General features: G+C 32.4%; 1 protein-coding gene across 1 annotated transcript; it reads left to right on the plus strand.

Moving 5' to 3' along the window:
• The first annotated feature begins 4,447 nt into the window (after positions 1–4,447).
• Positions 4,448–20,561, plus strand: LOC124353381 (brain-specific homeobox protein homolog). The gene is made up of 5 exons (XM_046803225.1): positions 4,448–4,794; positions 13,004–13,142; positions 13,927–14,120; positions 14,600–14,717; positions 18,582–20,561. Exons 1-5 carry the CDS (start codon positions 4,666–4,668, stop codon positions 18,698–18,700), a joined length of 699 nt encoding a protein of 232 aa, XP_046659181.1. The 5' UTR covers positions 4,448–4,665; the 3' UTR covers positions 18,701–20,561.
• The last annotated feature ends 1,857 nt before the right edge of the window (positions 20,562–22,418 follow it).

The following is a 22,418-nucleotide window of genomic DNA, read 5'->3' on the forward strand; positions in this document are numbered from 1 at the left end:
GTATTTCTTTTCTGCATTTCGAAAGCTGTTTCTTTCATAAATACAATCCAGAACAATAGGATTGAGTCATTTTTAACAAATTAACAAAATAGTAAAAAATGGGCTATGAAATTAAATAAGACTGATTAATATACATAACTATTAGGATGTAAGTGATAGGAGGGGGCATTGTAAACATCCTACCAGCTTGGTTTTTACAATTCTTCGATGTGTATTTTTAGAATTCTTAATATTATAGTCATTATAAATAATGAAAACATTTATCAATCCTAACGTATAAGATACACCCTGGGAACAACCCGAAACAGCAAACATCAATAAAAGATCCCCTGGTCGGCCCTTCCCTGGCAATAAACTATGACAGATTGACTCTGACAGTATCAATTATTGTTGTCCACAAATACCGGGGTTGGTATAAAGAAGGTATTCATTAAGGCAGAAAGGAGGGGGGGGGGGTGGCACGGACTCGCTGGGCGAAATGATTCAATTGTCGGCACTGGCGTGGTTATTGGGTTATCCCTCTATCAGGGAGCTCATTGTCTGTGAGTTAGTCCAAACACACGCCTTATCCCCCTCCCCCTCTCCTGCCGCCGTGAGCTACTCAATAATGGACTACTTTGACTCCCTAAGTGGCATTTGGGGTTGCTCTCTTCAGCTGAGCTTTAATTCTGACATTTCCACCCCGTTGTAAGCGCTTCAACCCTGATAGAGTTAGGGCGGCGACACTGCCGTTTCTTGATTATAGGGCTGTGAAAACTGTCGGCACTAAGTGGTCTTTTATTATAAACCTCTTTTAGTTTTTAATAAGAAAAACTCTAACCAAACCTTTGAAAATGTTTAAAGTTACGTATGTTTAAGAATGAAACGTATTCGTTAATTATTATTATCTTATTAACCGGAGCATTCAAAACAAAAACGGTTGGTTAACCACTAAACCAAATAAAGTTCGGTTAAGTGGCTTTATTGGTTTTACATATATTGGTAGGGAAATATATTATAGTAAATATATTTATAATTGCTTATAGTACTTATAGACATAATTATTCAAATCGCACGTACAACTGGAAACGTTGTAGCTACTGTATGTTATCTAGTAACCTTCTGCATCTCAATGCTGAATATGTAGCTTATATTGGTTTCTTATTCAAGAACCACAACAATATTTAAAACTTTATTTTGTGAGGCTTCAACAGCAAGGATGTCTCCGTAAGACACTTAAAGTTCACCTTCCGTTTCTTGTTCATATCAACATTTTTGGTCAATTTAATATATAAACAATTGAACGACTTTTTGATGCTGCAAGTGTTTTTACATTAAAAACGGTCGGTCGACTGTTAAAAGAATACATTAAAGTGTCGACCCTTGAGACTTCCATAAGGTAAGCTCACTTTGGTCGCCAAAATTTTGATTTATCATCGGGATTTGAACGTTTTTAAATAGGTATATTTTGTAAAAGAATCGTCCTATTGCAATTTGTCCTCATGGTGGCATTTATGGGAAACTTATACATAACTTCACCGAAAATGGTGAAAAAACCACCACCAGAGCCCAAAACAACCCTAAGTTTTCAAACTTTATATACATATTGCTATATAACGCCGCATGCGAAAACTGCCTAACAAAAATCAAATAGTCAAACTTGCTACATAAATTGATCTTATAAATATGTCGACTAACTTAATTGGCCAGCTTGGTACGTACGCAATTTTGTTATAGGGGCCGTGCACAACTTTAAAACTGAAAGCCGGAAAAATAATCGATGGTATCAGAAATAGAAAAAGGAGCCACAGTAACAGTTTTCCTTAACATGTGCCGATTTTCCATTCACATATAAATTATTTAGAATATAAAATACGGCTTAAAACTAATTTAAGTAAAATCTTAACAAACGTTGAGAATTGTTCCAAAGTAAGTTATAATTAAAAAGATAGAAACTCACTTCAGAAAGTGATTTATATATTTCAGAATATACAGGTCAACAACAAAGAGAAAAAGTATTAATAATAATATAAACTGCGATTAAGTTATATGTTCAATTAGGCCGAGTGGGACCCATTCCAAATTTGTGTGAAAATAAAGCTGTAACGTCCTTTAAAATATTACGCGTCCTTCCTAATTCCCTCCACTAGATTAAAAATTAAACCTTAAAATCCTTAGAAGCAGACATCAAAATATGCCTAAATTTCTTAAATCCTACCTACTCATTAATAATGTCAACTCTCTCACTCATCCCTTGTCTTTATATTAAAGGTATAACAAATTGCCTTCAACAGAGAAATTATTTATAAAGCACCTTTTGTGGCCGAGAATATGTCCTTAAATTTCAGAGGCTTATTTTGTGAGGAATTTGAAATTGTTTGCCATTACGGTTTGATTACAAAAATATTCATAGCCTCACAATATGTTTGTCATATGCCATCCTTTCCTGGAAAGATCCTTAAAGTGACGTGATATTCGTTTGGTCAGCATAATGGTGGATGATCAGCATCTCCTGTGTTTTGTAACAAGTATGGAAGCTTGTAACCCTTCCACATGAGCGTGCAGATAACAAACGCCAACAAGTTTAAAGAAATAGATTTAGTCTATAACTCAATTCGCTTTCGAAATATCCTGTGTACAGTTTGGCTTCGCTACGCTCAGTCGCATCCCATGACGAGGCATGCTTTACCATCAAAACTCTCTATGTAGAAATTAAGCGTCGTGACATTTTTAAAATCCATAGTTCAGTTCGTAATAGACAAACATGAAGGAAATTTTTAAATTGCAGCGTACGTTTCACTACATCATAGCGAGGAGTCGTAGGTTCTATCGGCGGAGATTCTTTTATGGTATTACCCACAAAATTGTTAAGGACAACTTGTGAGTATAAATCGTACTGTACTTAAGAAACACAGACACAAACACTTTAACATTAAATGTGTTTGAAAACTTTAAATATAAAGACTACTTGGGTAAAGCTCTCAAGGCAGAAAGTAAAAACCGATTTTAGCACATTTAAGTGAAATAAATTGTTGTATAACATTCCATAGAATTTCCTTCAACAATTCTTAATATATGCTATTTTTGACATAAAAGCAGTGAAACGGAGCTCTGGGGTTAGGGGACAATCCAGATAAATAATATGAATAGATGGGGAAAAGTATGGTTTAAAATTAATGTTGTGGCATACGTATATCCTTATACAATCGTCCGTCATTTCTTAAGAAAAGTGTCGGGGGTTTTAGTGTATTTACAGAACTGAAAAACGAATTTCTCTGGATAGGTTTTATCGAAGCATTTATGAATGAAATGAGATGGTTCCCTATATGAACTTCTAAACTTTAAGAAAATCTCCTGATTGGTATAGTTCGTGATTTGTCGTGGATTATAGTTGTTGAGCTATGATTTTTTATCTAATTTCAATGTGAATACAAATGGTACCGAAGTTAAAAATTTCAAGCCTTCACTTATAGAAGATCAGAAAAAGTTTGATTGATGATAAAGTTAATACATTTTCGTAGATTTATTTTGTTATATTTCAGCACTTAGATTCTTTTCTTAACGATCTCTCTGGAAAAGTTTCATTAAAACCCTTTTAACGGTTCTATAGATTTTGCTATTAAAATCAGTGTTATTAATACCAATTAGTTAAAAGTAATCGATTAGTTAATAAAATAAAATGTCTCTACGTCGAGTCTTATGTACGATTCATCCCGTTAGTATGGCAACGTACAATAAATATACCTGCCTTTTTAATTGAACAAATCACGTGCTGTCTAAATTCACCCAATTTTCCCCAAAAGCAACAGTACAGTGGTTTAAATGTGTTTTACATAGTATTTCAACTGTTTTACAGTTGTATTTTAACTTTAAAAATATCAAACGTTGATTAGTACTAAACGAATCATTACAAGCCATTTAGGACACGCAGTACAATTCTCTACTTGTTAATAATTCCATTACGCACGTACAAAAGATGGTAACATTTAATATTAAGATCGGCAACAGAAATTGGAACAAAACTGCAATATCAGATTGATCATCGACTTATTAGGAACGTCAAAGCGCTTTAGTTGAGTAATTGAGTTTATCTGGCACAATACGACTAATACAGTGCAATATCGAGTCAACAATAGCGAGAGAATACGGGTTATTGCTGGTAAGAGCGACCAGGCGGAGCGGAGTGGAACCTCTCCCACTCCCCTCGTCTATATCGTCTTATTACCCATATCAGGAGCAGATTAGGGCTTTGCCAGTTTGGAAGGAACAGGAGTAACGGCGGAATGTGCGATTTGCCAGTTACCCTCCCCCTGCGTCTCCCGGTCGCCTAGCGACACGGGGGTTAGTACGGCCCAATGAGAAGCGAGCCTCGGCACCCCCTGCGTTCTCGACCAATCAGAGTGCTCGCGGTGGATGATCCTTTAACATGGCTGTCAGGAGATCATTAGCGGTCCGTGAGTTGCAATTACCCGCCAGTTTACTATAAGTCGTCCGTAGCATCGGTGTACTACTTTGTGTGCTACCAACTATTTTTAAATCCCCAAAAGGACTTCCTTTCTCTTTTTCCAAATAAATTTAATTCACGTTACAAAGTTTTTTGATGCTGTGAATTGTACTTTCCGGCCTGAGGACTACTACAGGGTGTTGTGATTATAATTGTTATGATCCTGGAATGATAACCTAATCATGGATATCCTTCAGCATCCTCTGGACAAGGATCCCCAGCGGTCTTCTACTAGTCAGAGGACCTCCTTTCTCATAGAGGACATTCTTTTTAGACCTAAGACCGGGCATCCAAGCGGACACCCCAATCAGGTAATTTTGTAATTTATGCTGTCGTAATGTCATGTGTGGTAAATGTGTAGTTCTTTCGATTTTAAAAAGAATGGCAGTTATTAGAACTGTCTAAATGTTATCGTAAGAACTTGTGAAGTTTTCCATCCGAATGATGCTGATTGTTACAAGAAACTGTTAAAATATAATAACGAATTTAAAAGTTCAACATCTTCTCAAACCATTTGTATGTTTTTAATTTTAGGCTATTTTTCAAACTATTGTTGCTAAAAATGTACGAGTTTTAAAAACAAATGGCCTTTATATTCAGTAGCCGTTACATATATATTTATTCACATCATTAATATTATGCGAACATCTGTGTTTCGTTAGCTTAAATGGGATCTACAGGTCGATTCTTTCATTTTACCGAATGTACTGAATTTTTGACATCTTTACAGAAAAGACTGTACTCATAAACGTTTTCAGTATGAAACTTCTAATTATGTCGGTATAAGAAAATGTAAATCATAATGTATTATTGGCTGTGGTATAATTCACCATTATTAAAACTGTTTTAGAGAGTAGGTAGTGTACCGATTAGCTGTACGAACAAGGATCTAATCGAGATAGTGAAAATTATTATAAGGAATAAAATATTTACGATCGTTGTTTCATAACAAGTGTTTTAATGTCTGTTTATCATTTTATATTTAAACGTTCAAATATACAATGAACCTTACTCATCAGTTCGTGTTATCTCATAAATCTAAGTGTAAAGTTATTTTATTACGCAAAGTATACAAAATAATACAAACTAGAAGAATATTTTACAGAACATTTTATGATTGTTTCATCTTCATATACACAAGGTGCAAGACTTGAAGGGATTGTATGTACCGTATATAGATTTAATTATATTTAAAAAAAAGGGGGGGCCGGTAATATTTAATTGACAATTAGATGAAGTTTTATTAGTCTGAGTAGTTTATTTAACTTTATTAATTTTATTGGTTTACTAATTCTATGGGAAACAGACAATAACCTAAACACGTGGGTGTATCTATATTGCCTACCTACGCCTCGATACTTCTACGCTTTAATTTACAGACACAAGCTTCCCTATAAGACGAACATGCCTAAAAGCCGTATATTTTTAAATGCTTGCAAACGATATTTTATTAACTTGTTTTAAATTAATATTGTAAGCATTTAATATTTTTCTAAACTGTAACAACAAAACTAAGAAAAAACGTTTCTGGATAAGTCTATTTAATTTATTTGTTAACAGTATACAAGTATATCTAGTTTTAAGGTTGCCTTATACTTTTATAAGTTTATAATTATAAGAAGAAATTCCTTTTCTAAATAATATTAACGAATAACATTAAATAATATTATATTAATATTAATATTGAATAATATTAATATAATATTACCGAAGGTTAATAAAATTATTGTTGCATTTGTGAACGAACAATTGCAATTAGTTTCGGTAGCTAGTGGAGTACAATGTACATCATGTCTAAGTTAACAGTGTATTGCTTTAACAACTGTTTAAATAAAATTTAATATTCTAGAACACAATACAAGGTTGCAATAAAAAATTAAAAAAAAACTATATTTTATAATAATTAAATAAAATTTGTACGTGGCCTTCAAAACATTAATTTTTAAATATAGTTTTCACCTAAACACACTTACCTTTTATTTATAGAAATAAGTTGTGTTGATTTAAAAGAGTATGCTACTTACAGCGAAACTGTAATAGTTAAACACACGAAACAAAGATTTCTTAAGGGTTTGAATCCACGGCTTCCTTAATGTGGAGATAATTTCCGACGTCTCCTTTCATTAATCAACATGAGACTCATCCTAAATATGCTAAAATTCAACAAACTCTAATATTTAAATTTAATTGTCATTATCTTATGATTTAAATTTTTTGTGATAAATTTTGAAAACACTGCTAGGATTTTCATATATTCTGGAAATGAAGAATAAACTGTTATCAATAAACATGAAGTACATTACATGTTTACGAGATCATAAAGCATTTATTTTACAGAATTAATTAGTGAAAAACTAGATTGATTTTGCGTCGATTAAAACCCATAGTGTTTGACTTTCTGCATAATTATCATCGTGGGTTTGTTTATCTCTTTTCTTTTCTTCTTTTTAAAAAAGGAGAGACCGATCCCCTTTTAAGCCTTATTCTGTCCGTCCTCATGGACCACTTGCCTGTGCGAGGATCTTATCAAACAGAATAAGGGGGAGAGTCGATACAGTACGAGGTTGATTGTACTGATAAAAAGTGCAACGGTCACAGACAGGATTTGAACCTGCGCTATCTCTAACTCAGACCCACAGTCCAACGACTTAGACCTCTCGGCCATCGACACTCTCATACATTGTCATGAAATATGTTGACAACAATTCATATTTTTGAATGTTTTGAATGTACACAAATAAAGCCACTGACTGACTCATCACGAAATCTTTTTAACTACAGAACATATTTACATTGAGTTTGTACACATGTTCTGTTACCTATTAGGTGATCGCTAAAGGAACGGTTTGGAGATTTTCGAAAGTTAACCGAGAAACGTGCGATAATTTAAATTAAATTGTATCATGTTCAGAACTATTGTGAAAACATTAAACTCGGCATAGTAATGCTCAACTAGAGTTTTTATGTGTCCATAGTTACTCGTAAAAAGTCGTTAAAAACCGCGATATCATTGACGTGAACTCAAAAGACTAAACGCAACTCAAAAATATGGGATACATAGGCTTGAAATATACATATATATATATATATATATATATATATATATATATATATATATTTTGAAATTTAAACGTTTGCTTACAATGATGAATGTAATGGTGATCGGTAATATCAATATTTAAACCCACAAGATAACTGCGGCCCTATTGCAGTGGAGAGATTTACAGGTTGAATGAAAACTTGACTTTTTATAATGATTATCACAATTTGAGCGATGTGTAGGAACAAACCGACTCCAACTTGAATATTTCTCCCAATACCACTGTTGGAACCGCAATAGGTTAACCGCAGTGGGCGTCTAATTCTACATGTAGCCTAGATTTTCAGAAATCTTACAGAACACAATGATCACAAACGAACTAGAAACGGTATCATTGCTCAAATGCTACTGTATTATACAGAACTCATATCCTCATAGCTACACCTGAATATAAACAGACAGACTGGAATCTAGATTTTAAAAATTACTCGGTAAATATAGATAATATCTATATTATCTACGTATAACTGTTATCTATATTATTATCTATAACTATGAACTGTTCTGTTTCCACATTTGTGAAACTAATACCTCTGTGTTTATAGAGTTACTCACTCACCGTAATGATTCTTCAAAACAGAGCTCTTACACCAAGTTATCTTATTGTAAAGATTAAACAATGATTTAAAAAGGGATTTTTACAACGGACGATATTTTTTTAGAAATCGACTTTGAGCTGAAAACAACTACACAAAATAAGGTCCAAGAACGCCTTCATTTCTGATAGACTACCCAATTATTTATCTTAGACCGCGTTTTCCATTCGTCAACTATTTGAAGTAGAGCGTTTACATTTAATACATATCTTTATTTGTTTGGTTGCCTATAATTATTCTCCGTTTTGCTTTTTTTTAAGATAGTAGGGTGTTCATATCTTAAATGTTGAACTGTATGAACGATTTTACTAAATCCGTTGGGTTATTAAACGTTGCAAAATTTTCATTCAAAATTAATGATAATAAGGTAATTAAAATATAATGAGATTTGCTCAAAATATTACGTTTTTACTTGATCGGATTAACTGACGCTAATGTTCAAAGTTGTGATGACGTTCAAATTCGGTACAAGTGACATTAGGCTAGTTACTGAATTTAAAAGACAGCGAAAATGGATCAACAATATTAGTTATCCTATAGTACACACTGAATTCGCAAAACAAAACATTGTATATGTGTGTAAATATGCACACCTATAACTTGGTTTTCTGTAGAATCTGTCAAGCAACTACAATGTTGTATAAACCATAAACAGAAACCATTTGTAATATTCTTGTGATTATTCACAATCTAGCGCTGAAAACTTACCACCGTGTGATGCATCAATGTTGTGTAAAACCATACGGTAACGGTAAGTCACGTAATTATACATACACTGATTTTATCACGTAAATGCCTTACTATTTATTCATTTTTGGGGCCGAAGAGTAACGTGAGACAACTCTTGTTAACGATATACCTTACTGCATATAAAACATTTAAGGTTTTAGGACATTTTTATTAATTATTTGGAAACAATATTTAAAATTTGTTCTAATTTTTCTGTTAAACACTTAAAAAATATACACTTTACAAGAAAAAGTAAAATTCATTTGACTACAGGTGAGTTTTTTTTAATGAGACTTTCCCCACAATTTTACACAACAATAAGGACGTAAATGTCCTCGAAGTTTAATATTGTTCTTATAGATTTTACATTGATCTCGGTTAAATTTGATAACCCTCAGGGTTGTTCCCTACAACCAGCTCTTAACTTTGTGCTCAAGGTTCAAGGTCCTGTTGAGCTTATGAGGTAAAAATTATATTTTGGATGGATTTAATGGATTTTAATTACTTCACCATAACTGCATTAAAATGTTGAAACCTTTACCGACTTAAATGTATCACTTAAACTTTTAGTTAGTTGTCATGACGTATAATATATACGATATGTAGCTGCCGCCAGATATAAAGAAAACAAATTTAACTATTTAAAAACACAGATAAGAGATTTGTGATGAAGGAGTAATAATGATCGAATGACTAGTGAAATATCCAGACTTATACACGGCACCATTTAAAAATAATTGTTGTAGGCTATAATGTACTTTTTAAATAGTCTTGTTTAACAATTTATGTTCAAACATCAATAGTTGTTTTAGTAACTAATAGCCTTACATTTTCCCAAATGCTTCAAGATTCTTTAAAGTAATCATACTTTTCTAGATAGAGAACACAATGTTTTGGAGTATATTCATTACTTCACTAAATTATGTAATGATATAAACTTTAGTTTTTCAATATACAGGGCTTTGTCTAAAAACTCTTAATTAGCGAATTTTCATACAGAAATAAGTTCTCTGCAATCATCGGATTGTAGTAAATAAAATCCTAACTAAGCAAAATAGTACAAATTTTAATCTCAACAACCTATTTCAAAACTGCCCTTGGTTTCAAAATTTCAAACAAAAAAGTGTGTGGGAGGTCTAAAGGTCACATTTTTATACCAAATGTCATCAAATATAAAGTTCCATTATGAATCATTTTATAAAAGTTCAATAATCAGTTTCATATGATTAAGAAAAGATAAATTTGGGCATCTCTTTACAAATTTCTGGGTTTCGGTTTAATTTTAATTTTAAATAAACAAACATAATAGTCTTCTTAAGAGGGAAAAATCATTGTTTATTAATCTTAAGGTCTTTATAGCTCGAATAGTTATAAAAACTTGAAATTGTGTTTGTAATTGTTGTACAGCTCCTTCTATTTTACAGTTCAGTACAACTTGCAAGTCTGTTTACGAGTGTGGAAATTCTCTCCAAGCTCCCCAATGTCTTACAATTACTGACGAATTATTTAATTCATAACCGATTTTGTAATAAAATTTAAAATTATTAAAAATGATTTTATCAGACCTCTGCTTTAAGAAAGAAATTAAAACTACTTTAAATAAAAACACCTAAGTGTGTTACAAATAATCATAGCATTTATATTTATTGAATTCCATACAATATAATTTATACGTAAGAAAAACGTCTGTTTGGTATATATGTGCCTCTTAACTGCTAATTTCTCCAAAACTCACTTTACAGACAAAGATAGAAGTTGTTAACTATAGTTATTTAATTATTAAACTCTTTCATTGTGACTAATATTATTTCGAGTCTGCATTACCCGGTTTCAACTATCCCGTAATAATTATCTATGGATAAGAAAGATGAAAAAGTAATAGGTGAATTAGGTTAGCTTTTTTACTGGACAAAATTGACGATTTGTTACCAATGTAGTGAAAATAGTTTAAAAAAACTCGCCACTGGGTTATGGACTATGGCTCCAAAGGAATTCTGAACTACGTAAACGCAGATTCAAACCCAATAAACTTCTAGTCCAGGTTATATTGGTGGTATATACTTAGCTTATAGTTATGAATATGTCGTCAGATTAAAATTATTACCAGCATTTTAAAAATTTAGACTAGTTTTGAAAATAATACAATTTTAATTACAATGTAACATGTTCTATAATGTATTTTTACTCATTTTTACGCAATTTTGTTCATTTGAATTAATATACAATTATAGAGTAAATAAATAAACTGGAACTAAATACAACTACATTTTGCACTACACTGTTTTTTGCTACGGTCATTCATCATCTGCTGATACCCTTAAATTGCAAAGGGGTACTCTCTCTTATCTCGATGAAAATTGTGAACGAATGCGAACATAACAAATCGAGATATGTCGAATGTAAACTCTAAATAACATCAAGAGTGGTTTGAATCATGTGTTTTATGTTTAATCAAAAACAATATTTTTAACATTTCTTGGTAAAGTTATATATCTGTCAACCAAATAATAAAAATAAAAATACATCTCAATTCCAAGGAGCAGTGAATACAATAGACATAGCATATCATTTTTATTGATACATCTTTAGAAAACAACAGGCTACAGTTATACGAATTACAAATGAGTTCAATAGGAAAGAAATATGTTGATAGTAATGCATTTTATTCTTTATTGCACACTTCAAATAATAAAATACGAAATAACCGCTTTATGTGTCAAAGAATTCAATAGTTTTTGTTTTAGGATAATAAATGTATAGGTATGCAATCTTCTTATCAGAATATTACCTGTTGTTTGCTGTATATTTACTTGCACTATAAAGTGTTGTCATTAGCATACATAAAATCTACACATTACACATGAACAAGAATTTAACACCTCGTTTAAGGATTGGCGTTTTTACTATACATTTGTTTTGTTTGCTAAATTACGTAAAGTAAATTAGCAAAAAAAATAGTGTTTAATGCAAAAAATCGAAGAACGTATCTCATCCAGAACTACAAGTGGATATACAGAGTGTGCTCAATCAATACCCATCTTATACTTTTCATTAAAAATTTATTTTTATGGTAAAAATTGTGACTGGGATAAAAAGAAAACTGATTTCATACAGCTTTTTATCTATAAATTATTCAACTACATTTCTCCATCCGCCGTCGGACATCTTCCACTGAAGCTTTGCAGCATGTGATCTTGAATGTTTTTTTAACTCTTTCCGTACTCTGTTTTCGAGGTTTTCATTAAGTCCGCCTGTGCCTGACACAACGTTGGGCTTTTACTTATTAATCCCCAGTGATTGGGGAATAGTTAAAAACACACTTAATGAGTAAATACTTTGAGTACTTATTGTAAACGTGCCTTGCTTTTTAGTTTTAGTTATATACGATTGTATATAAAATCAATGTTTCTAGACTAAACATGTTTGCAGGCCGAATTATAATGAAATTATTCATGCAACATTCATTGAAAATATGCCAAAATATGGACTGTCCATTAACGTTTTTATTTATTTCCATTTACGAGTTGAACTTTATAAAAATATATTCGTCCCTATTGAATCCAGTTAAGGAATTATTTGCATTTGGGTCAGATTAAAGTTTCAATCTTCCAAATATATAATTCATTAGTAACACGTATAGTTTGTCCCATTTTATGAAATATAATATGCTTTAAATTTAGAAAATGTAATACAAATCTTCACAGTTTAATATTATAATATTTTGATTTATTTAACCAATAAAACCTTTAGTTGTGGGCAAAGACTTAACAAAACTGTAAAGTAAAAAAGAAATGAGAGTCCACGCTGTATCTCGATACCGAATTTGGTAAGGATATTTTGTGCGGTCATCAATGCACATGTTTACAAACACACACAAATATTTACCTTTTGCATTGTGTTTCATTCAAGATTTCTTTGATTTTCCAAGAAATGAAAACCAAAATGAGTTTTGGATCATCGCACTAATTTATACTTTGACATTGAAAACTAATAATTATAATAAGCTAAAAAATAATTATTTGTTCGTACTTTATTACGTTCAACAAAAGTTTTCACATTTTTACAAAATAGTAAAACTTTGTGTATGGTGTGCAGATGCCGTCGCCAGTGTCCCGCGCTCTATCCCGCGCTGCTGAGTGCTACCCGCTCCTGCCGCCCGCAATGGCAGCCGCCTACCTCACCTACCCTGGCTCCTACCTTCACAAGTCGGAGCCTTTCTTCCTCACATCTCCAGGTCAGTAATTACATTCCATCAATTAATATTCTCAGTGTTTCTCATAAACTATATAAAATAATATGTTCTATCATAATAATTATAAAAAAGAAAAATATTTTTTTAAATACATGATATATAGTACCATTTAGGAACAGCACACAATACATGATATATTGGACTATCAATACAGATACAATCACAGAATAGTTCTTAGAAGTAACTCGTCCGTTCAAGTTTTCTATTTTTACTAGTATTTTTTACTCACAATATCGAGATAAAGAGCAAACAAGTAGACTATTTCTAAGAAATTTGCCATCGTTCAGTGATACAAAAAAATTAGTAACACAACGATGGCAAATATCTAGAAAAATCCTATTTCGTTCACAATACTTCCATCGTCAAAAACAAACTTCAAACAAAGGAATATTTTTTAGTTTTTGATTAATGGTTCAAAATCGTTCCCATCTTACCCAAATTACCACATTTTTAATACATTATTCTGTAACGACACTTCTAATAAAGCATGTATCTGTAACTTTATTTCGAGTTAGGAAGGGGCCAATTGTTACAAAATGAACCAAAAGATTAAAATAACCTGGAAGAGACTTATTTAAATACCATATTTGCTGAAAGGGATAAACAATGACACCATTCTGTGTTTATTATTGTGTTGTTGGTTCATCCACTGTTTAAAAGTCAGTTTTATACCACTTCCGTATAACCTGAAATATACCATTTATTTGTGTTCACCATGTTTTTTGACAACATTGGACAAAGACCCAAGTTCTGGTATGTCTGGCAGGTCTGCCATTCGGCTCGCTGTTCACTGGTAGCGCCACGGACTACGGCAGTAAGCACTGTCGACGTCGCAAGGCCCGCACCGTGTTCTCCGACCACCAGCTGACCGGGCTGGAGAAGAGGTTCGAGGCCCAGCGGTATTTGTCCACGCCGGAGAGGGTGGAGTTAGCCACGGCACTGCAGCTCTCTGAGACCCAGGTCCGTTGAAGTTAAAAGTGGGACATTTTACAGAGTGATTTAGATTAAGAAACCCGTAGAGATTGGTCTGAAATAGTTGCTAAATTGAGGAGAATAGGACACGATATAGCGCGTGTGGTGTATGAGTGAATGATTCGACGAACAAGAGAATCAATCATTCTGGTTCCAGACTCTTATATTAGTGGCAAGGCTGAACTTTGCCTAACTGAATACAAATTGTTGACTTGCAATAATTATAATGAAAACCATTGTTTGTCTTTGTAATTTTTTAATTACAAATACTTCAAATTTTAAATAAGAATTAAATACAGTCTTTCTGAATTGAGTAAATAAAATTTAAAGTTTAAAACCTTAATTACCAATTTAGAAAAACGATTTGCTGTCCATGAAATGGAAAGGGAGCTTTTATACAATAATAAAACAATATTTGATAAACATGTTACAATTGACTGTATTAATGGAAATCCCAAATTTTTCAGGTGAAAACATGGTTTCAGAACAGAAGAATGAAACACAAAAAGCAGCTGAGGAAATTGGCAGAAGATAAAAACCACTCCAGTAAATCGACGGCTGCTATTTCCAGCTCCACAGGTTCGGGTAAGTCAATACTTTGCTCTAGTACTGTTTCTAGTCTGTACAAGTCAATCTGTTTTGTTTTTACGGCGTTAGCATCATAGTAGATTGATGTATTTTTACTTTAACATCTCAATGTATCTTGTTACTTCCTTCATTATGTTTACATACTTCACTAAAAGGTATCATATGCATGTATAAACATTATCTTTTTGGATATTCGAAACGGAATTTTCTTGGGTTCAAATGTAGTAGTCAACTTTAAAACTCTCCATAATTATAGACAATGGATTAAAATTAAAATTCTCTCCATTAATTAAAATTATTGATATTGTTATTTTTGGCCAATAACACTTGCATACAACTGAAAGGTGTGAACCGTTTTCGATAAAGTAAAATTTAATTAATTTAATTTATTTATTTAATGTAACGAATACGTGTATTTGACACTAAATGATACTGACGTTCCAGAACGCAACTCTCCAATTCGCGCATAAATAAAGTAACATTTCAAACTTGTTAGTTATAATAATTTCTACAAACATTGTTTTGTATAATTATTTATTCATTTGTTCTTAGTTCCAAATCCTAAAATTGTTATATGAATATTCATAGCAGGAAACAAAGCTGTTCCGTATATCGTACTACGGCGCATAGTTTCCCGCGTAAAAACTCTCAGCTGATATTTTCGACCTTCAACGACCTTCTCCCGCGTGAACTACGATTGTCACTAAATCTGACCGGAAATGATATCTGCATTTTGCAGCAGCATTTACTATACTGGGATGGGTCATTCTGTGTGGTATTTTATCATATGTTAGTTTGATGATCTTGATTAGATTACTTAAATTAAATGTAAAAATGAAACGTATTTTGGCGACTATTATGGGTATTCTTTAGTTCCTATAGAACATAAGTTAATGACGCTCTAGAATGTCAAAGCTCTTAGAATTATTGTGAATTGGAACCTGTGAAAATACGCTGAAATACATTTGTAAGATCTGCTGTGTAGTGTAGTTAAATATTGTCATTTTTATCCTTCATAGGACAATGAATACTAGTTTAAACAAAATGTCTCATCACCAACACCTTATTAAGAAATCTAAAGTAGGTCCCTACAACACGGACTACAAGTAGTTCCCAGCATTTTTGAATGTATATACGTCTTTACGATCGGTACAATATACGAGTAAAATGCATATGTACAATTTCGTTCTCCCGGATACTCTCACATCAAAAAAGATTACATATGTTTTATTGTTTATTTCCTAGTAAAAATAGCAAAAATAATCAACTGTCCAACATAAGTAGTTTTTAACTAGGTTGTTTGAGATATATTTCTGTGTCTGTTTGTGTAGACCACCAACGGCCAAAACGTTTAGTCCGTATTTTTGGCATACAGTTCTTTGTAGATAAGCCGATTGGTGTAAATGTATAATTTGAAGCTATTTTACATTTTTTATTTCAAATACAAGGTTTTGTGAAAAAATAAAAACTCTCATAACGAATGCATTATTTGGTATATACGTAGTCAATTAATGCTGTGGCACTGAACTCCTACGATTTAGATTAAATTGTATAAAATTAATTCAGGAATTCTCTGAAAGAAAGGTTGGTTTATCTACTATCAATCTTTGTATATTTTTTTCAATAACGAGAAACTAAGCTTAAATATTCGCATTTGAAGAAATTAGCCTATCTGTCCACTCAAACTACGATAGAATGGCTTCACCTTAGAGAAACACCTCCATGTAACGATTTAAAATAAAACTATAAATAGATAGTCATAATGTATAATTGATGACCATCATATTTAGTACGTATTATTATTGTAATGGCTAAACGTTATAAGTAACTTTCAAAATAATTCAGTAAAGTAGAAGAGCAATCATCCAGACGTTGGAGCGTCTAATGATCTCGGCGTCGTCTAATAACTAAAACACTCCAATCGGGGCACTTAATGAAGTTACTTTCTCAATTAAACGTTTTTAATATAACATAATTAGCGCTCGCAATTAACTGCTCGACTTTGAACTGAAATTACTTAAGACGGCGCTGAAATAAACTAATGGCCGTGGACGAAAGAAGACACTCTTGAGCTCCGATACACCGTAAGTGGCGGCGGGCCAGAAAGAGGGGAAAGACGGCGCTGTAACTGAATTGGCCGGCCTTTGACTGGAGTTTCACAAGTTTGTCACTAATTGTGTCTTCCCGGGCCGCGGGCTTTGTCTTGGACCAACTTAACTTGTCAACTTGACTGGTAGAAGCTCCAAGTTAACTTGCTGCCAGACCACTGAGCGCCTAATTTAGAGAGATTTCCTCGGAATTAACTTCATGATGCTACTTGTAAAGGACGACCGTTTTCTTTACGTTTCCGTGGATGGGATAAGAAAGGTAGAATATGCGATGAATAGTATAATTTCACATTTTAAAATAAAGGTGGTTTCGGTATTTTTGTATGAAACATCTAAAAAGGGACGATAATTTTAATTATTGAGTAAACCTTACGAAATACGAGAAAGGTGTCCATATATTTATCCACTTGGGTTGTATAGTTACATAAATGCTTATTTATAAACATAAAGTAGACTTCCTAGTATAAATGTCCTTTAAAATATTTTGGCATTTCAGTTTTCAAAAAAGATTTATAAATAATAATAAAATAGTAGAGCAAACAAATAAAATTAACATAAATAAATATAAATTTACATAAACAAACGGAACTTATTAACATGTTATTCGTAGCTAAGATAAATACCTATCGTGAACAGAGAAAGATTTATAAAGTAAATGAATAGATTTTAGAAAAAAAATTAAAAAATATACGTAATGAATACAAATTATCAATTCATCTTTTATTCAAACCAAAGGCTGTATTTAATTTTAATATTAACTGATGTGCCTGTTCTAAATTTTTCTAAGTAAATGTTGTTCCATCTTTGGGTACTTTGCAAATACCTTTCAGTGAATAGTGAATAACATTGTTCAATTGTTTGGCCTAATTAATGCGTGTTGGAAAACCAAATTTTTATACTGTTATTTAGAAGAGCAACGATGATTATTCATTCTTATATGGAATGGGTTTGTTGTAAATCCAACATAATCAATGTCGTATATACATACATACAGGGTTGTTCACAAAAGGGTATCCCAAACTTCTGTGGATAATAGTACTCATGATTCCAAAATAAGTTCTATAAGCATAGGTTGAAAAATGTGTCGTTTAGACGCTAGCCGCCATTTTGTATTTTTATTAAAAAAGTATTATTCATAGACTAATACTAAATCAAAAGATACGAAACTTTGCACATATGTTGCGACAAACAAGAGGAAAACTCAGAAAGACAATCGTGTAATTTGCTGTCACAGTTGAAAGGCATCAGCTGTTTGTTGCTCCCGGCTTGTGCAAGCGAACCTTTATAGTGGTCATGCTCGCTTATGCGTTGAAGGATGTCGTTGTGAAAAGTACCATCGGAGTTGCCATAAAAGTTGCAAAATATTTGGTATCGTGTAAAGCTTTTATAACTGCACTGGTTTTTGTATTTGACTTTAAATATTTCCAACAGGCAAAATGTTTTTAGCAAAGGTCGAAATATGTGGGCCTCTATATAAGCGGTGGGCTGAAACCCACCGGTTACCTACTAAAATCCTCATCTAGTCTTTAGGGATAGTTCTTCACATTATTCCAGGCTAGGTCTAAATTTGGATTACGTTCCATTTTCAGCCGTTGATCATTTGTCTAGTCCGCTTCTCGGTGTAGTTCAGTCTTCTTGTACAGAGGATACCCTGGACAATTAGTGAAACGAAATCCCAGAAACCATTTGGTCAATATTAAAGTAAATCATTTGTAATCAATGTACCTCCTGACAGATGTGTTGTGTATTACAGAACACCCAGTCGACTTCTCGCAGGGCCCTGGCAAGCTGATGTACTCTGGCGACGACGGTTCGGACTCCGAGGATGAGATCATCGACATAGTGGGAGAGAACAGCCGGTACCGTCAGTAGACTGACAAGAGTCAGAGACAGTCGCGCCTATACCACGTGGTGCAGAAGAGCGGGGTTGTTCTGACATAGGAGACTGCTTTACAGTGATCACACCCAGCATTTCAGTGCGCCAGACGAGATGGATTGTGAAGTATTTTTTATGTGTAAACTCTTTGGATTTTGAAAACTTGAGTGGTGGTGAAAAATAAACTACAAAACTGTTTATTTCTAACAGTTGGAGGAGGACCGTAATGATTTGTTCCCAATTTGAAAAGTTAAACCATCGTGTTGTTATCTGTATTGGAAAGGACAGTGTTTTATTTTTTATATTAGTCGTCAGTATCTAATACAGATTATGACTAGTTTAGTGTAAAGAGTGTCAACCTTTCTTGTACTTAAACATCCACCTATAATTTGATGTTTGCCTACTAATTACTACTGGATCGTAAGAACAATCCAGTACAGTATTTTAGCTAACCTATCCATTTAATTTCGAGTGCCTCGAATTGTAATAATTTATTGTATGTTTTTGCTACATGTTTAAAAAAGAAAAGAGTGTCGCCGTAACACAGTTATTGTCACTTGTTGAAGTCACTTTCCTTTTGATGTTCCTTGTGACATAGTGTTCAACTTTCTTACATATTCTTATCAAAATTATTATGTACTTCCTTTTCTCTCATCCCTCCTCTATTGCCTATGAAACCAAAAAACTATTGTAATTAATAATTTTGTAATAAATTTCATTTAATGTTGCAGTGATTTAATTTAATGAAAGTTTAGTTTAAACTATTGACTATGAAAAATCAGTTTATATAAGTTGTCTCCCAAGTAAAATTGACAGAAGTATTTAACAAAAATTAAAATTGGCATAAATAATGTATTTTAGCAATTTAAAAATTTAAAAAGGTAGTGTAGCACGTTCTCTATAGTAAGGTTACAAGTAGCAATGGGTGCTGTGACTTCGGTGGTAGAATTCACAAACAAAATTATAAAAAACAGAAATTTTGGCAACAAAGTATACTTTATAAGTTTGAATTTAATAATATTTCGTGTTAAATTCCTAAAATTATTCTAGTATTGCTACATACCGTAGTTAATTTTCAAGGATTTCCATGAAAACTTCATTTAAAACCAATTTATTAGAAATCAGGACTAATCCGTTTATATAGTCCAATAAGATTATTAAAAATAATGAAGAAACACATTTATGGGTCAGACGAGAACTGTAAATAATCTTTAAATGTTTTCTTACCAAAGTTCATTAGTATTAGTCAAGATAATATTTTCTAAACATCACCTTTTTAGATAGTTATTTATAATTTATATTTAAATAGTTAAATAATGCATTGTTTGTTCGAAACAAGCTATCGGACATTTGTATTATAGCAATATTTCATTTTTGATTCTTACAATAATTAATTAATAAATCATTAATATTTAATTATTGAAACTCATTTACATTTTTAAAATTACAAATTAAATAATCTTTTTTCTTAAGAACCATGGCATGTTTCCAACAAATAAATCATATGTAAAAAAGTTTCCAACGTCTTAAGTGTAGGATTTCTGTGCTGTCCTCTTTAAAATAATAACCACACACAAAACTGTTTCATTCTTGTAGCATGACGTAAACCGATTGTGTTTACGTTTCTTACTGCCCAGTACGCCGCGTGCAAAAAACAAAAGCGCCTTGTTCATACCTAACTTAGTTCTCATTGTTTTTAGCCTTATCATATGTTCAAAGTGCCCCTATGTACATTTTCTGTGAAATAAATACTGTATATAACTTGGCATAATGTATATCTTGTATTGTATTTATGTCGTACATATTTGTTTAGTGTAATGTATTGTACAATAATAAAAGTTACCTTATGTAGTGTAATTTGAAGTAATTACTTGTTCCTAGCGTCAGTTACCCTGGTGGCTGGGTGGGATTATAAACTATTGGCCAGTAAATACATACTGTAATAGTATAAACTGAACCAATATCTCTCTTATATTATGGAAAAATCAAGATTAGAGTCATTTACACACAGTCAATTTTACCTCCAAGCACTTTATCATGCACTCTCAACCGAGCAATCTGGTAGGCTAGGTAAGTGGTACGTAGAAGTGTTCACGTTGAAGATGTAGTAAACGAACTGAATAAACGTGGAACTCAATTCGAATGTATGTTTTATCTTCTAAACTTCTTCTTATTCGTCCAGTTAACTGCTGCATTCAAAAGATTTTCACTTTTAAGTCAAGTATTTTTAAGATAGTTGGGAAATTTGAATACATTTGTATTTATAACTTTAAATACTCATATATCCAGATAATTTTGCAATAGTTTGAATTATTTTGTAACCTGTCCCCAAAAATAAGTGTCTTTTATGGCTTAGCTTACCAATGTTCTCAAACTACCAATTAATTGCATATTATAACCTAATAAACACAATGGGACATTGGACACCTCAACAGTTTCCTGACAGGAGAATGGGTGTAAATTACATGGCTGAAGGGGAAGTGTGTATGTGCTTTATAAAGTGATAAAATAAAGTTGGTTAACAATATTTGTGGTCTAGCCTCAATACAAATTTCAAACATTCCAAAAGTAGCTTAAAGTACCGGTACATGTATCGTTAAGTATGTGGTGCTTGAGCACATGTCCGATTGCTCTGTTATTTTTATATCTTCAAATAATTTTGGAATATTTATTAATTAATCTCGCATTCATAACACAATTTAATCTCTATATGAAGAAAAAACCTTCACAGAAAATTTGAATATAAAACTCAGCGTGGAAAACAGTAGTGTCCCTACTGACCATCAAATAAGTTATTATTAAGACTTTCTCTATTTCAATATCTGACACAGATTTAACAAACATACCCATAATTACCAGGATTATATGTATATCCAGTTTTGACGCAATCAAGAAAATATGTTAAAAAGTGTATGTCATTTTAATCTACTCCAGTCTTAGTATTTTTTACTACAAAGCGGCTGATTTTGCCTCTCTCCTGAACAAGAAAATATACATACATACACAGTCCTTAGAAGTCTACTTTTGTCAAAAGACAACTTAGGTAGGTTTCGTAATAGTCCTTAAATGAAGGAAACAGGATTTTTCCGGACGTTTGCCATCGTTCAGTGAAACAAGAAATGAGTAACACTACGTTTCGAGATCTGCAATCTGATCTCTTCTTCAGGTAAAGTGAATTTGACAAACAACATTTAGGTTGTGATTCCTGACTTAAGCGTGCCACAACGCTTTGGTAAGATTTGTTTATTTTAACCTAGTTTGTAATTATGTATCAGTTAGTTCTTTACCTGAAGAAGAGATCAGATTGCAGATCTCGAAACGTAGTGTTACTGATTTCTTGTTTCACTGAACGATGGCAAATGTCCGGAAAAAATCCTTTTTCCTTCACAATCCTTCCATCGTCAAAAATAACCTTCAAACAAAGAGTCCATAAATGTATAGTAAAGTTAGACTACATTGTATATTATATCTGCACTTTTACCAGTTACCCGTTACGTTGCACGCAAGTTAGTAGGCACTACACGTTTATGACCACTGCTGCTGGTTCAAGTGCATTATATTTCCGACGCCAATGTTGAGTTTGCCTTGTTGACACGATCAAGAAATATTATGTAAACAATTTTATAATGGCCATTGTAATGAACTTCGTTCTTAGTGTGTTCTATTGAATAGTTGATTTTGTTTTGTTTCGCGATTAAGAAAATGTATATCAGA

Source organism: Homalodisca vitripennis, chromosome 2, assembly GCF_021130785.1.
Source record: "Homalodisca vitripennis isolate AUS2020 chromosome 2, UT_GWSS_2.1, whole genome shotgun sequence".
NCBI lineage: Eukaryota > Metazoa > Arthropoda > Insecta > Hemiptera > Cicadellidae > Homalodisca > Homalodisca vitripennis.